The sequence below is a fragment of the Serinus canaria genome, chromosome 3 (genome assembly GCF_022539315.1).
Source record: "Serinus canaria isolate serCan28SL12 chromosome 3, serCan2020, whole genome shotgun sequence".
Classification (NCBI taxonomy): Eukaryota; Metazoa; Chordata; class Aves; order Passeriformes; family Fringillidae; genus Serinus; species Serinus canaria.
Window position 1 is genome coordinate 59,597,920 of NC_066316.1, and position 15,357 is coordinate 59,613,276.

General features: G+C 41.2%; 1 protein-coding gene across 2 annotated transcripts in view; it reads left to right on the plus strand.

Moving 5' to 3' along the window:
* The first annotated feature begins 6,458 nt into the window (after positions 1 to 6,458).
* The window catches only part of ARHGAP18 (Rho GTPase activating protein 18), a 67,380-nt gene continuing 58,481 nt past the window's right edge, over positions 6,459 to 15,357 (plus strand). Inside the window, exon 1 of one of the 2 annotated variants that reach the window (XM_018916688.3) lies at positions 6,459 to 6,632. In XM_018916688.3, coding sequence (XP_018772233.3) covers positions 6,553 to 6,632 — 80 coding nt within the window. In that variant the 5' untranslated portion in view covers positions 6,459 to 6,552. The remainder of the gene's footprint in view (positions 6,633 to 15,357) is intronic. The other variant, XM_009092311.4, reaches the window with a different exon arrangement.

Consider the following 15,357-nt stretch of genomic DNA (forward strand, 5'->3'; position numbering starts at 1 on the left):
GGGTCTTCAGGCTCAATAAAGATCAGTTCAAATTGAAATAGATGCAGAAAGAGTCAGCAAAGAGTCAGGAGGATGGAAGATCTCCCTCTGAAAGAAAACCAAAAGTGTGTTTAACTCAGAAAAAAAAAATCTTTTTTAAGGGTTATACAGCTGCCTTGGATAAATGCAGAACATGATTGAACAGAAAAATGAGATACCATTCTCAAAACTTTTTATTTTATCTATCTTTATTTCATTTTCAAATGCTAGTAGAGTGTATCTACCTCTGCAGTGAATCCATTCAGTGTGCACCGCATTTAGATAATACTTTGGGAGAATTAAGAAGGGGCAAGGTGATTATATTTGGCAAATACAACCACCTTTTCATAATTAGCGACATATGTGAAGTCATGATTTATAAAATTAAAGCTGTATCAGTAGTAGTTAAAGAAAAAGGGGCCATTCAGAGTTACCAATGAAAATCCCTTAGTCTCCAACACTCATGGTGAATTCCCGTTTCCCAAAGTGGCATGAAACATCAGTTATGGCTTTTAGTTTTCTCTGAAAGTCCTATGCCTCATGTGGAGATTCTATAAAGTGCACTAGATTTATCATCTGTTTTCTATGCCTGTGGATGCAGAAATCCATGCCATTTTATCCCTATTAAATCATGCACCAAATGAAAGTAAATCTAGTGATGTAATGGGAAATAATTTTCTGCATTTTTTGGTACCTTTCAATGTAATTGAACATATGGTCTATACTCCTCATAAATAGCTAGATATTATCAGCCCTCTTATATGGATTCCCTGTTACAGGGAAAGGGAAGCAAGAATTGATATGAGGGCTTGTGCAAGGTCACACTACAAATAGATGTGGATAAATTACTTCTACAGAAACAGATATACCTCTCTGGGTAAAATTCAGCAGCTGTCTGACCATGAGTAAAAACATAAGGCAGATGAGAACCTCAGCCGCTCAATCCCTGTGCTGTGATTTACATAAGGTAAACAGATGGGCAGCAGTGGGCAAGATCTAAATTCCTCCAGAGAAAGCATTCAAGAAAAACCAAACAGGATTAAATAGAATAAATGCACGTGCTCATTAGTCTTCATATGGATAATCTCAAAAGCTGCACTGGTGGTTCCTGTTTCACCTTCTGCGAAGTCATGGAATTAAAAATTACCAAGGCAGCCACCAGAGTGCACCAGATACATTTTAGAACAATTTGCGAGAAAAGTGAACAACCTAGGAACTGTTACTCCCTTTTCTTGCGGTCTTCTTTTGTTTTTGTTATGGCAAACGAATCATCAGCTCTTTAACTATGTGTGCTGAGGGCAGTGAGGAAGAAGGTGAAGACTCAGAAAGCTAGGAAAGCATCACTGCTTTCTGTGTACACGTGTGACTTCATCGCCTCCTTTGCCATTTGGGGATGTGTAAGATGATCTGAAACACCTCCTACCTATCAGTACTGAACATTTTGAGCTACCGACTACTCCACGCTGTGTATGCCATATGGTGCACATTGTAACTGGATGTTGCATCTTCCATAATTTGAAGGGCAACATAGAAGCATTAAAGGAGAAGTTTATCAGACAGATGCGCACATCTGCATGTTACCTACTCATATAGCCAGCCTTTCTAGTCAGTGGAAATAAATGGACAATTTTGGCACAGGATTTGTCTTTATGTGCTGAAGTGGAGGTCTAACATAGGACAGAGGATTTTACCCTCTAAAAGATCACTTCTTTCATGGATTTCTAATGGCATGTAAAATCAGCTGCCTAGCTCTAGGCATCAAGAGTTAAGTACCTGTAATCTACATTTTTGTATTATTCCTAGCATTGATTATTAACAGCTGCAGAACACTCTTCACCTACAATCACCTCTTGATTGTTCTTTAGGTAGTGGAGCACAGCAACACATGAAATGTGTAGCGCAATAAGGGTTCGATTTCATCTTACAGTACACAAACAATGCTCCATTTAATGTGTTTCCTGGCTTCTGGCTGGAACCCTGGAAATATAATTTGGACAACAGAAGTGCTGCCATTTTATTTCAATGTGAATTAGGTGAGTGAGCTGGTCAGACATTTTCCGCTCAGTTTAAAACCCAACTGAGCAAATGATAGAACAGATAATAGAAGGGAAAGGTTGAAACTCCCCTGCATTAAAAATATGCTTAAAAATCCAGTTGTACTTCTACTTTAGCACTGCAGTAGTTGTCAAAATGCTTTTGGGTGTGGGGATTTCTAGATCTCAGTGGGAACAAATCCATCTACTGCCATTGAAGTCAGCCTGTGAATTTAAATTTGTCAGCTGACCTGTTACTATTTCCTCTAGCCAATTCTTCTCAGTTGGTTGCATTTTTATCTGCTGATAATTAACATATCATTAGGAAATGGAATGTGAAAAATCACTTAACACATATTTAAAAAGAATAATCATATGTTTATACAAAATATGAAAAACAGTGTGATTTATTTTTTTATTTGGGAAAATTTTTAGAATGAAAATAAATAGCTTTGCAGTGAAGAGTCAAAAGCACATGTTGAACACATGCCTATTCAAACCCTGTAAAGCAGTGATGAAGGATGGCACTGCTGAGAAGTTCTCTTTTTGGCAGTTGTTTTGTAAAAAGAGCTCTAAGCATGAGAACCCTGCATGGTTAGCTTGGCTTTGATGACTGAGTATATTGAGTGTAAAGGCAGTGCATGACATTTAATCTAAATATTTAAACTCCTTCAAAGACTCTTGGATTCTGTAGCAAGATAGACTGATTTGTAATCTCCTTTCTCAATGATATCCTCCTTTTAGCACATAAACCTATAAGCCTCAAATGGTGTGTTCTTACCTAGTTGATTATAGGGCTGTAGAACACTTTGAGTTGGAAGTGACCTTAAAGATGATGTAATACCAAACCTCCTACCACCAACAGGGATGCCACTAGGTAGACCAAGTCCCTTAGGGCCCTATCCAATCTGGCTTTGAATGCTTCCAGAGATGGGGCATCTACAAGCTCTCTGGGCAACCAATTCACCACCCTCTGAGTAATGATTTTTTTCTTAACATCTAATCTAAACCTGCCTGCCTTCTCTCATTGTCCCTTGACCTGTCTCTATCTGCCTATATGAAAAGTCCCTCTCCCTATTTTTAAAAAGCCTCTTTTAGGTACTGGAAGGCCTCAATGAGGTCTCCCCAAAGCTTTCTCTTCTCTATGAACAACCTTACTTTCCAAATAAGTATACCTGGACCTTATTAAGAACAAAAATATTAATGACTATTAATATATTAAAGGAATTAATGACTATTTAATCAGAGTTAGGCAGAAGATATACCAGTGAGAGACACTAGCGATATTTTTTGTCAATTTACACCAACAATACACCTGTAGGTCAAAATTATCTGTCTGTGTCTAGTGTAAACTGGGAATCATTTACTCAAAGAAAACCTTGCTGGTGGGTTTGATCCTATCAAGTAGAGAAAGAAAATGTGTCTAGAGTTAGCTCCTAAATTCACTTCTATGTTTGAAGTGCATCATAATAAAGACAGATGTAAGAAGGGAATCAATATCTCTTGTGGTTTTATCACTAATTTAATCCCTAGTCTCATTTTTTAATAGGACCTTTTTTTCTTTCTAACTCCTTTTCTCACATTCCTTGCTACATGCTTATAAAAGCTTTCTCAAGGTTTCTTACTTCTTACTGTCCAGTTGACTGGTACAAACTCATTCTGGGTTTTGCCTCTCTTAATCTCCCCCCCACCCCAAACAAGGCAGGTTCTTCACCTACTCCATTTGCAGCAAGATTGTCTCTTGAGCAGCCCCTGGTGAAGTCACATTGACTTCATCTTGTTTCTGCACTCTTCTTTTTTACAGCGAGGCTGCAGCATGTTGGGTTTTCCTTAATGATGCTGTGTTTAAAGATGCTTATCAAAGAAAAAGCAGTTTACATTTTTGTTCTTATTTCACCTAATAGATATATATAGTTTGGGCAAAGGGCTTTGGAAAGCACTCATTAGACATGGAATTTTCTAAATCTTTTATTTCTGTTTTATTTTATTTATATTTTAAAGGAAGTTTTATAACTAAGTGCGGTATTTGGCATGCAACCAGTTAGCTGAAGCTTTAGACAAGGCCAGGTCCTAAGGACCCTGGTATTTATGTTTAGTTTTTCTGGTTTAGTTCAAAAGGAAAAAAACCGGGTTCTTCAGGAAATAATTTTGCATTCTGCCTATGCTGTTTAACAATTAACCACATGTGCATTTAAAGAAAGAGACAAATGCACCAGCAGACAGGAGTGCTAACATACGTTAATAGGATGTTTTCTCACCTCATGCTGATGTATTTCCAATGAGAGCTGTGAAAACAGAAGTCTTGGTTGCATGCTTGTGTGAGAAGTTTGGCTAATTTTTGCCTTTGGGACACAGGATGAGATGTAGAGAGAGTGCAATAGCTTTGCAGTGGGAGTACAGTGAAATCTTTTCACAGTCCCAAGTTTTGCAGTGGTTTCATGTCCTTGCTTTTGTGAGTGTGTAGGTACATGCAGACAATTTGTCTCAGTGCTTTAGGTGCGCACTGCTAGTTGAACTGTTGTAACCATCATACTAAGCTATTGCTGAAGCTGCTCTGCCTTCTCTTTTACCCATTCCCTTTGCAGAAGGAGAACATCTGTGGAGGTGAGGCAGCCTATGCATTGTAAATATTATTTCCTATGCATTGTAAATATTAAAAAATTAAAGAATCACATAGTTAAAAATTGACCTGCTCCTTTTTCTAATTTATATGCATAGTGTATTTTTTGCTACTTATGTCTTTTTAATAAATTGGGTTTTTAAAATTTCATGTGAAAATTTTGATTAAAAAATAACAATACAAAACCAAAACATCTTGGCTGGCTGCCTACAGATAAAACATCCAAGAAACCACGGAAGAGGCATGCTTTATCAAAACCCACCCTCTTTTCAATAGTTCATATGATTTTAAAAGTAAGGCAGCACGTGACCCTCAGGTGTGTGAGAAATGAAAAGGGAACTCTGTAATAGCTGGCCTATTTAACGACATCCAAGTTTTCCTGTGCTTGTAAAGTTGGGACTCTTCTCAAAAATTTAATGGCAACTTTACACTTTTTAAAGGAATTGGGACTTCTTCCTGTTCGGCACTCTGTAGAAGTCGATCATCGGTGGCAAGATTCTGTTTTTATGACTATGATCCCTCTAAAGTCACCATCTGTAAATATCAAGGACTCTGGAGGACAAACTGATCTTGCTCAAACATGACCAGAAGTTCTGCCTGTTTGCTTCTCTGCTGGGACTGACTTCATAGTGGTTGTAGGACAAGATTTCTGTGCTGCTCCAGCATGGCAGCTCTGCAGTGCAGAACAGCTGCACAGAAAACTGTGTGGTCCATCCACAACCTTGCTTGCAGTGTTCCAATTTAGGTACAAGGTTAAAAGAGTGAAGGTTCAGAACTCCATACCCACACACTTCAGAATGCCTCACAGAGCCCAGCACCAAGCTTTGCAGATTTTAACTGCAAACAAAGCAGTTGCATGATTTGTTTGTTTTAGAAGGAAAAAAGTAAACACAGTGCAAATTACACTCATCTCAAGTGAAGTTGACCCATTCACTTTTAGAACAAACGGATAATAATTCAGACAAATCATATGCATATGTGAACGAGGGCACAAATTACAAACATCAATAGCATATGTGCACTTACATGTTGCCATGGGAAAAACCAAACGTGTTTGGGTGTAGCGTTACAGGTCTTGCCTACCAATTCAAAACTAATACCAAGGCAGTGAGTCCCATCTCATCAGAGCCTGTGCCGAGGCACAGAGGAGGAGTTGCCCACCAAAAAGGCTGACCCAATGCTGAGCTCCTCTGGCTGTCGCTGGTTGATTGAGTGTGACCGTGGAGCCAATGGCATCTTAAGGCCCAGAAGGTCTGAGGCAACTCAGTCAACAGTGTCCTTGCTTGACATTATCCCTGGTTGTGATTTTTGTTACGAGAGCTTGTCATTTAAAAAAAAATACACTTTTGTTTTGGTGTGTGTATGAAAAGTTAAAGCAATCACCGAATACTCTTGCGATTCAGTGAAACACATCATGTACAAAGCAAACGCTGAACACATTCTTTATTTTTCTTATCGCCGCGCCGCACACGGCAGCCTCGGGGCGCGGCAGTTCGCCCGTGGCAGCTGACCGGGGGCCGAAAGGGCAGCGACTCTTCTTTAATTGACGGATGTCTGAGCGACATCTTCACACAACCTCCAGCCTGCCAGGAGGACGCTGGTTTCCCACAGCCCGCGGCGTCAGGAAGGGCACAGAGCTGTAAAGCAGGCGCGGCACGGCGCGGGCCCGGCTCCCGGCGGCCGCTGGCTCCCGCCGCCCTCGCCCGCGGGGCTCCCGGGCCGGGAGGAGGCGCACGGCCCCGCCGGGCCGCAGGAAGCGCTGCCGTCACCCGGCCCTGCCCCGCTGCGCTGCCGGCAGGAGGCTGGGCCGCGCCGGGCCGCAGCCGGGCCGCCCTGCTCCGCCTCGGTGTCTCCAGACCCAGGGATGCGGAGGCGAGCGCCATGAGCTGGCGGTCCGGCTCCCGCGGCGTGGTCCTCACCGCCTACCACCCCAGCGGCGGGGCCGGGGACGCCGCCGGCGGGTGAGTGGAGGCGCGGGCGGACGGCAGGCAGGGAGGGACAAAGGGCGCTGCCCGCGGCAGGTGCGCTCGGCGGGGGCGGCTCCGGCTGCCGCGCCGCGGAGGACGCGCGCAGCCGGCTCAGCGCGAACCTGTTGCGCGGGAGGTGTTTCCTCCGGCCCCGGGGCTAAAGGGTTTGCCGGTTTTTGCGCTGTCCCGCATCTTCCAAACGGTTTTTTCTTTGTTGGTTAGTTGGTTTGGGTTTTTTCGCACTGTAATACGGTCCGCGCGTCGAGGAAACCCCAGGAGTTCTGCTGGTCTGCCGAGAGCCGAGTGCAAACAGCAGCCGCCGGCTGTTGTTAAGGCGCTTGTATCCAAGAAAATCCCGTGGCCGCCCGGGTGTGTGGTCGGTGCTAAACCCGAGCTGTTCTGGCCGGTGCGGTTTTAGGCTCGGAGCGGGAGAGTTTGTAGCTCTCAGCGGTGAGTGCCGTCCCGTGGCCTCGGGGGCGCTGGACGTCAGTGGTTTTCGGATCAGGGTGTCGGTGGGATGCTGTTCGTCGATTTTCATATAATTTTCATGTCGTTTACTACTTTGTATCTTTGTAACTTGCTTTTTTTTTTTAAATTTTTTTTTTTAATGCGATAAACTGGAGGAAGGTGTAGGTTATAATGAGGCAAACTTTTTAAAGCATTGTCATTGAAAATGATAACGGGCAAGAAGCCGGTTTCACATACATGAGGGCTGAGTACCTACTAGGAGGTGCCTCACAGCACGTTTGATATAAGCAGAAGTCACTGCTGGCTTTTCCATAGGAATGACCAGAGGGACTTCTGTGTAAAGGACTGACTTTTGTCTTTATGGCCCATTCATTCTTGCCTCTTCCTTGCTGAAATTGTCAACAAAGGTCCCATTGACAAAGATGGGACTTTTAATAATGCTGAGAAGCCAGCTGAAACTGGGAAGTTATTGAAACTGGCATACTGTTTCCATGTGCACATAGGAAGAGTGTGTGTCATCAAAGAGATTATAGTCTGATTAAAAGAAGATAGCAGGCAGTACAGTGGGTCACCCTGGAGAAAAGATAACATGCACTGTGACGTATCACACCAAGAGTCCACAATAGAAGCAAGGAGTGAACTGAAAAATACCTCCTACTCCATATTAGAACCACAAAGTTCTCTTTGGTTGAGGTACTTCCTTCTCCATGACTAATGTTATTTATCAGCCTCACTTGAAGTCCTGATGTCATCTTAGCTATACCTATAAGGGCCCTGCAGACCTGGCCATTTCCAATGGAATACAAAATATGTATATTTTTTCAAGAAGTCACAGAATCAAAAAACTTCTCTGCTATTGTTTGTGGTATTTCTTTGCTTCTCATAACTCCTGCCAAACTCCCAATGGATGTGGAGAGATAAGTTAAGAAAATGCTTTCCCTGCTCCTTGGGATAACTTCTGTGTAAAGATCTGTGTATCTGTTAGAATTGGTTCCCTTTTTTTTTTTACATGTAGCTGTCTGGACGCTAAGAGTCTGCAGCTCTAAGCAGCAGACTCTTAGCCCCTAGAGGCCTGAGATACATGAGCACAGTCCCTCTCTGTGTCTTAAGAAACTTGTCTCCTGTACTAATGCCACACCATTAGGAGCAGCAATCTATGAGATTCCAGTTCCTCTGCAGCTGCTTCTGCGGACAGCCTCCCGGGTAAGCTGGGACATTGCCAAGCAAATAACAGCAATCCTTCACAAATTCTTCTGGTTTGGGATTAAGAGAAGGGGAAGTAAATGGGAAAAGTGGTCTCATTTCCGTAATTATAGCAAACAAATGTGCATGCTTCAGCTGTGCAGAGCAGAGGATTCCCACAGTTAGTTTGCCTGAGTTCCACCACAGCAGTAGAACAGCTTTCCAGGCCATGGGCATTTGCCACTTAGCTCGTGAAATAAAAATCCTGAATCCTCTCTGCCTGTCTGCTGTGCCAGTCTAAATTTGAACCTTAGGTCTGTTTCTCCTGTTTTTATTAACCAGGATCTCAACTCCATGGTCCTGTTTGAGCCACTCCCTCCTGCTGTGCATCCCCAGTTTGTTCCCACTTCTGAAGTGGAAGAGATTGGGAGTATTTTCATGGGAACAGAGAGGGAGGGGAATGGCCACTTTTGGTTTTCTTTTGGTCTTTTTAGAAACAAACAAACAAAACTTTCCTGAAATGTTGTAACGTCTTTGTGGATTTCTCTCCCATCCGCTCCCCCAAGTTATTCTAACTACATTCCTTCTTTGTCAACATTCCCAAGATGAGCAGAGTTGCATGATACTAATAATGCCCAAACCCATATAATTCTGAAATATTTAATGGAAATAAGTTCTTCCATTCAGCTTTTCAGAGTGTGCAAGTGGACCAGTTCTCCAGTCCAGATTTTGTATTTTGCTGCTGATGTGAAATTGAGCTTATTTTGTCTTAAAAAAAAAAAAAACAACAAAATAACAAAATTAGAACAACTTTCAATATCTAGGTTAGCATCTCACCACTAATTTGAAAACTCTGTAAATTTTAACAGGGATAAGAATATTAGGAAGCCAATGTAATATGGTACCAGCTGTAATGAAGCAGCCCTTTTGGAAAGATTAATAGAGAAACTAAGTTGAATTAATTTTTTCATAGACATTTAAAACAGTGCATATTAGAAATTGCTTTATCTTGGGAGGGAAGCATGACACTGGTACCTCCTGGAAAAAGCATTGTGTTGGCTGTGCTCCAAACAAAGTGACATCGTAGGAAAGAAAGAGCAATTCTTCCTACCTGTTTTTTTCCCTTTGGGCATACGAGAACTCTTGCTTCGTAAGACTTAAAATTTTACTGATCTGATAGATTGTTGAGCTACTTGTCTGTTCTAGGTGGGTTTTTTTGGCCCTTTAAAGGCACAATGAGTCTGTGAAATACTTTCTTAGAAAGGCTTACCTTACCATTGGTTCTGTAGGCTAAAATCCAGAACAGCCTCAATGTGATTACTTCCAAGTTTGTCAATTTAGGAATATTTTCTTAACAGTAGTGATGCATAAAATAGGATCAGAAGTGCTGTCTTTGCCATAGAGAAGTTTATTTTGCTGTAATGTAGCACTTTATTTTGCTGTAGAAGTAGATGTTTATTTTGCTGTAATGTAGCAACTGTATGGTATACATAATTGGTTGTGGGTGATTTCTGTGGTCTACCTAAATATTTATTAATATTTATTGAATTTAAAAACTTTCTTGGAGAAATCAAAAATGCAAAATACCAAACCGGATATAAAATTCAATTTTAATAACAGCTCTCTTTTCCATATTGCATTAATTCACTAACTTTCAAGGTTTAACCTCTTAGATTCAGTAATGCCCTATTGGCTGTCATGCTACTTGCATTTTGGTGTCATCTCCTTTGCTTCATGGTATTCATGCAGAAAATTTTAAATAATTTCTGTCTTTCTATGGAAAAATTTGTTATTATATGGGCTGGGGAAACCAAGAACGAATCAGATAGGTTTCAGTCCATAACTGTTTCAGTGACTGATTGTATGTCACCCTTGTACATGAAAAATCCAAACCTGTAAGCATAGGTTTGCAGTGCCATTTAGGTTCCTCTGGAATTTTGCTCCATCTGCTTTGGCAGAAAGCACCTCAGGTCCTGTGTCATATTTGCCAGCCACATGTAGGTGTTTTAGATAACATTCTCCTCATATGGCTGTGTGGGCTTACCCTCAGGAATCAAATGCCATCCAGAGAGTCTTCTACAGAACTATTTCTGTCCTGAAGAGTGAGTGAATGTGTGCGTGTGTATGCAAACATATGTATGTAAAAATGTTTTTTGAATGTGATTATAAGGCTGAGACCAAGCCTGGAGTATTCAGTGCATGAGGAATAGGTTTATAAAAGTGAATGCATGCAGTGTGCATGCAGAAGTAACTGAGCTGCACCAACACACCAGTGCATGAGGCAAATAAACTTCTGCTGCATGGCATTTTCAAGAGCTGAGCCTAAATTGCAAACCGAGTAATAGATAAATGATTCTGAAGGTGTTGGTCACTGGAGGTCGAGCTGCTTTCCTCTCCATACCTCTCTCCTATTTGGGATGCTGGTCTTCCGTGTTGTCTCCTGTGCTGCGCCAGTTTGTCATGTGACAGGCTCCCTGTATGTGTTTCCAGTGAGTCACCCTGCTTGCTCACCAGCATGTGCACCACTTCTCCCGCTTCAGTGCGCTGCATTAACTTACATTGGAGGACCAGTTTCAGTCTGGAAGCTTTGCAAGCCAGTGCCTGTTTAACTTTGTGTATTTCCAAAGAGTTTGTAAATCTTCATATTGCTGATAATTTAAGAAAGACTCCAGTATTTCACAGAGCCTAGGACATGGCTGCTCCTCCTCAGAGGCTCTGCAGTTCTATGCCCTCTCCTTTCTTTGCCTTTTTAAAATCTTGCATTTCATTTGCTGGTACTCAACTTGCAAAATGAGAGCAGTGAGTTGAGTTTCCCTGAGATGAACTAAACCCTGGGCCAGTTCTGGAAAAGAGTGTTGTAAGAAAGAGGATTGCTGCCACCTCAGGTATCCTCTCTTAAGTGGCACCTGCTACTCAGGACCTGCAGCTCTTGAGTTTCACCATCTTGCTTTTTGTTACTGAATCTGATTCTGGGAGATACCAGCTGTTGCTTGGGTCTGTGTGGCAGTGAAACCAGGCAGGCTCAGCTGGGTTTTGTTGTGGAGAAGTGCCCCTTTTTGTGGGTTGCTGTATAAGTCCGCATAAACAAAAGTATTTAATTTTATATATATTTTTGTAAATATGGGCTTTACAGATTTAGTAGTGGTCGCATGTGTTCAACTTTGGGGACAAGCAAGGGACATAAAATATTTGATGTTTTCTACAGACAGCTGTGGTCTAAATCACTTACTGTTTGATCTCTTAGTAAGAAACTTGAATTACAGATGTCCTTTGAGCGTAGAGAAATAACAGACTTCTGCTGTGAATTTCCCACAAGATACACTTTTTTCGAACATTGACCATAATAGACATTACAGATCAACCATGCAAGTGGAGTTTATTCTTTCCTTACTGGAATAATCTGCCCGATACTTTGTTCAAATGTTTGCTCAGTTTAATCTGAAGTCTTAATAGTTGGTATCTTAAGCCAACAAGAAATCTAGTAGTAAGCGCAAAATCATGCTTTTTTCCAAGGTCATTTTCCATCTCCTTTATTTCAGAGAAAAGTTTCATTCCTTTCCCCTTCTTTTCCTAGCAGTGACTCACTTACGGAGTTGAAAACCAGTGAAATCCAGTATAAAGGAGTAAAGTACTGTGAGGGATACATGTAATGCTCAGTGTACAAGCAGCAAACTCACAAGCTGATTACTCACCACAGCCTTAAGTTGGGGGAGCATTTTGCAATTTCATTTGCAATCTGCTTCTACAGAAGGGATTCCAGGTCCCTGCCCCTGCTGTCACAGCAGTTGTTGTTCCTAACCCCTGTAACCTTTCATGATGCTAGTATATGGATGGCCCGGACAGTACCTTCCATGTGTTGCTTTGTTTCTGTAAAAGCAGAAAGAACTATCTGCAGAGCAAAGATCCATCCCACTACAGCTGGCTTTACTAAACCATCATAGTATTTTTATCTGCTACAGGTTTTGCGTGAGCACAGTCTTCATCTGAATGCATTAGAAAAATCTTTCCTGCCTTGGGTTTGCCTTCTAATTTGAGCCAAGTTCACTGTCCAGTGCTTACCAACATCTTCAGGTAGAGCTGACAGGCAACAAGGCACAAAGTTGCTTTATTTAGAATTGCTTTTGTGTCTTTTGTACTTCATGCATGTGTAAGTATGGACTATATGGCAGACCCTTAATGTATTGATGGTTACTGATGTATTAATCCCAATAACTTGATCTACTGACCACAAGATGTGGTATCCCAACATTTCCTGCTTCCTTCATTCTGGATTCCTGGTTCATGGGGTTCCCCATCTTCCAGTTTGCACGTTATTTCTACTTTGAATTTATCTTGCTCCTGCCTTTGGCTCTTCCTATCTCTTGCCAACCCGTTAAAAAGCCCTCCTAGTGCCTGTTACCTATGGTCAGCTTTCCACTCAATTTTATCTTGGTGGGTGGAGCAAATGTTTCTCTTGGAGCCTTTGTGTCTTCAGTCTGAAAATCTTTTTGTGATACTTTTCTTCATCATTTTAGCACCCATCTTTACATTTGCCCTCCTCCTTTGCTCCTCTTTCACCCCCCAGCAGGAATTACATACAGTACTTTAGTGTCAGTCTCGTGAGTGTCACTAATACAGGTAAAATCACTTCCTTGCTGCAGATTACTACTTTAGCCAATTGTTTATAATGCAGTCGTGTCATCTTGTTTTTCTAAGAATCTTGGTGAATTCAATTTGCATGTATTTTTTGAGCCCTAGATCTGCTGAAGCTCTTTCAGTGCAGTCCTCATTGTGCAGACATGGTCACTGTTTCTTGCATTTAGACATCCATTCTCCAGCTGTCAGGATGATAAAACGTTATTTCAACAAGCCCAGTTCTGTAGGTGACTTAGATTGTTTTATGTTGTGGGTGTAGATTTGATTTAATGTCCTTCACTATCAGGGCAAGCAATCTATTGAGTTCTATTTTGTGCCAGCCAGACCCTAAAATAGATACAAACAAGAGTAACTCGGCTCAATCAATAGAGTGAATATCATAAAAGAGGGAAATCAGGGCCTGTATACAGGCTTTCTTTTTTATTTTAATAACATACAGAGTATGAGCTGTCATGGTTGTCTGACTATTAGGAATGGGAAACTTAAAAGCCTTTTGTATATTTTAAGTATCTACTTTCCCTTTTTTTGCTTGAGTGTGTGCAAATCTGAATGATACTGAGCATAATGCAATATATTATAGATGTGATGTTATAAACATGTAGACTTTGTGTAAAACTGGAATGGAACTGGTCAGCAAAGTGCCAGAGGAGCTATGTAAATCTGAACCCCAGCGTTCTAAGTCTGGCACAGTGGAATAGTTAATTGTTCTCTAAGTTCTTTCTCTTTGATAAGCTGAATTGTTAAATTTGTTTTTGAGTAAGACAAATGGCATTTTGAGTCTGCTAACTATTATTATTATTGCCAATATTTTTCTCTTGTCTTGTAACTGGCACTAGTGAAGCAGGAGCTGAAAGCTGTAAGGCTTTAAAAGTTTACTCCTACATGTTTGGGTAACATTTGCCGTGCAAGCACCCTTCTCTAGTGTGGGTGCTTTTTTTCATTGGAATTACTAAAAGTTCACCTTAGTTTTTTTTTGTCTCTGAAACGCTCCAGCTGAAGGGAGGCTGTAATTACAGTAAGTGATACAGCGAGGTCCCCGCTGCGAGTGGTGTTGCAGATTTGGCTATGCATGACTCACTGACTGTCATTCCAGACTCCTCAGTAAGTCTGCTCTGCCAGGGGAAGAAAAATACCCTGCTCGTAAGCTTTGAGTACTTCCAATGTGCCAACAGGCTATTTTGTGGGGGCTGCTGGTTTTGCAATGAACCTGCATCAGCCTCAGAGTTGTGGTTTCAAAATAATAATGTTCAGGCAGGGAATTTTAATACTTAGAGCCAAATAAATAGGCAAAAAAAAGAAAAAAAAGAGGAAAAAAAAGGAAGTGTGTTGTTTTTTAGTATTTGGATGTGTAAAAAATAGACAGCCTTGATTAATTCCTTTAGTACAATTTTAGCCATCGTTTTTTGTGAGCAGCATAGGGATGGGCACCTCTGCACTCCTAAAAAAGTTGAAGCTCTGAACTTTTTCTTCGGTTATTATTTTGGGCTTAAAAGCTGTCTTGTATTACAGCAGATTAAAAGCATGCAGAGATATAGTGTGTACCTGGTCATATTTTCACATAAGGGTAAGCTGGTCAATATTCTCTCTTGTTCTGTGTCTGTTCCCTGCCCTCTCTGATTGCAATCTTGTTAGACTAGAAATGATTTCTTTGAAAATTTCAGATATTTTATCTTGTGATCTTTCTACTACAGCCTTCTTTCCTAGGGAGGCTTCTAAGGCCAAAAGATGACAATAAAAATGTGTTAAAAATGTTTCCTCCATAGGCCCCCCAGCATGCTTGGGGAACTTAAAACCATTTGGGGTGAAGTATTTGAGGAGGAGCAAATCTGAATGTTTTTAGCATACTTTGAATAGCAAACCACCAGCAGTGGTTTGCTGCTTTCTCGTGTACAGCGTACACGAGAAAGCAGCAAAGTAAGAATAGCGTTGTCTTCAACAAATAGATAAATAAATACCTTGTCATGCATACTCAGTGCCCAACTGCAGCTGCACAGTTAGCACTTTTGCTTGATTTAGCATCAGTACTAATTTCTGTTTATCAGGAGTTCTCCAACTCCTTTTTCTTCCAGTCCAGCAGTGCCTAAACCACCCCAACAGCTTTTACTCTGCCTTTGGGAAGTCAGATCTTTTGAATTCATATCCCTAATTGAAAAAAAAAGGAAAATAATTAGGATGAAGTGTGAGAATTGCTTGGTCAATGTTTAGCAATATGTGTTTGGTAAGGTACATTGCTCAATTTTTAGTGTTTTTAATCAGTTGATGGTTTTTAGCAGATTTTTATGTAGCTGTTAGAAAAATGTTGGGACTGAAGGGTACAAAGTATCATCTCTGTCAGAAATTCTTTGCCTTTAATATAATACTACAGCAAGGTCCAGGAGTATACTGTATCCAGAGATAACAGGGAGCTTTGCTCTGGATTAAGAAAGTGCAAGGT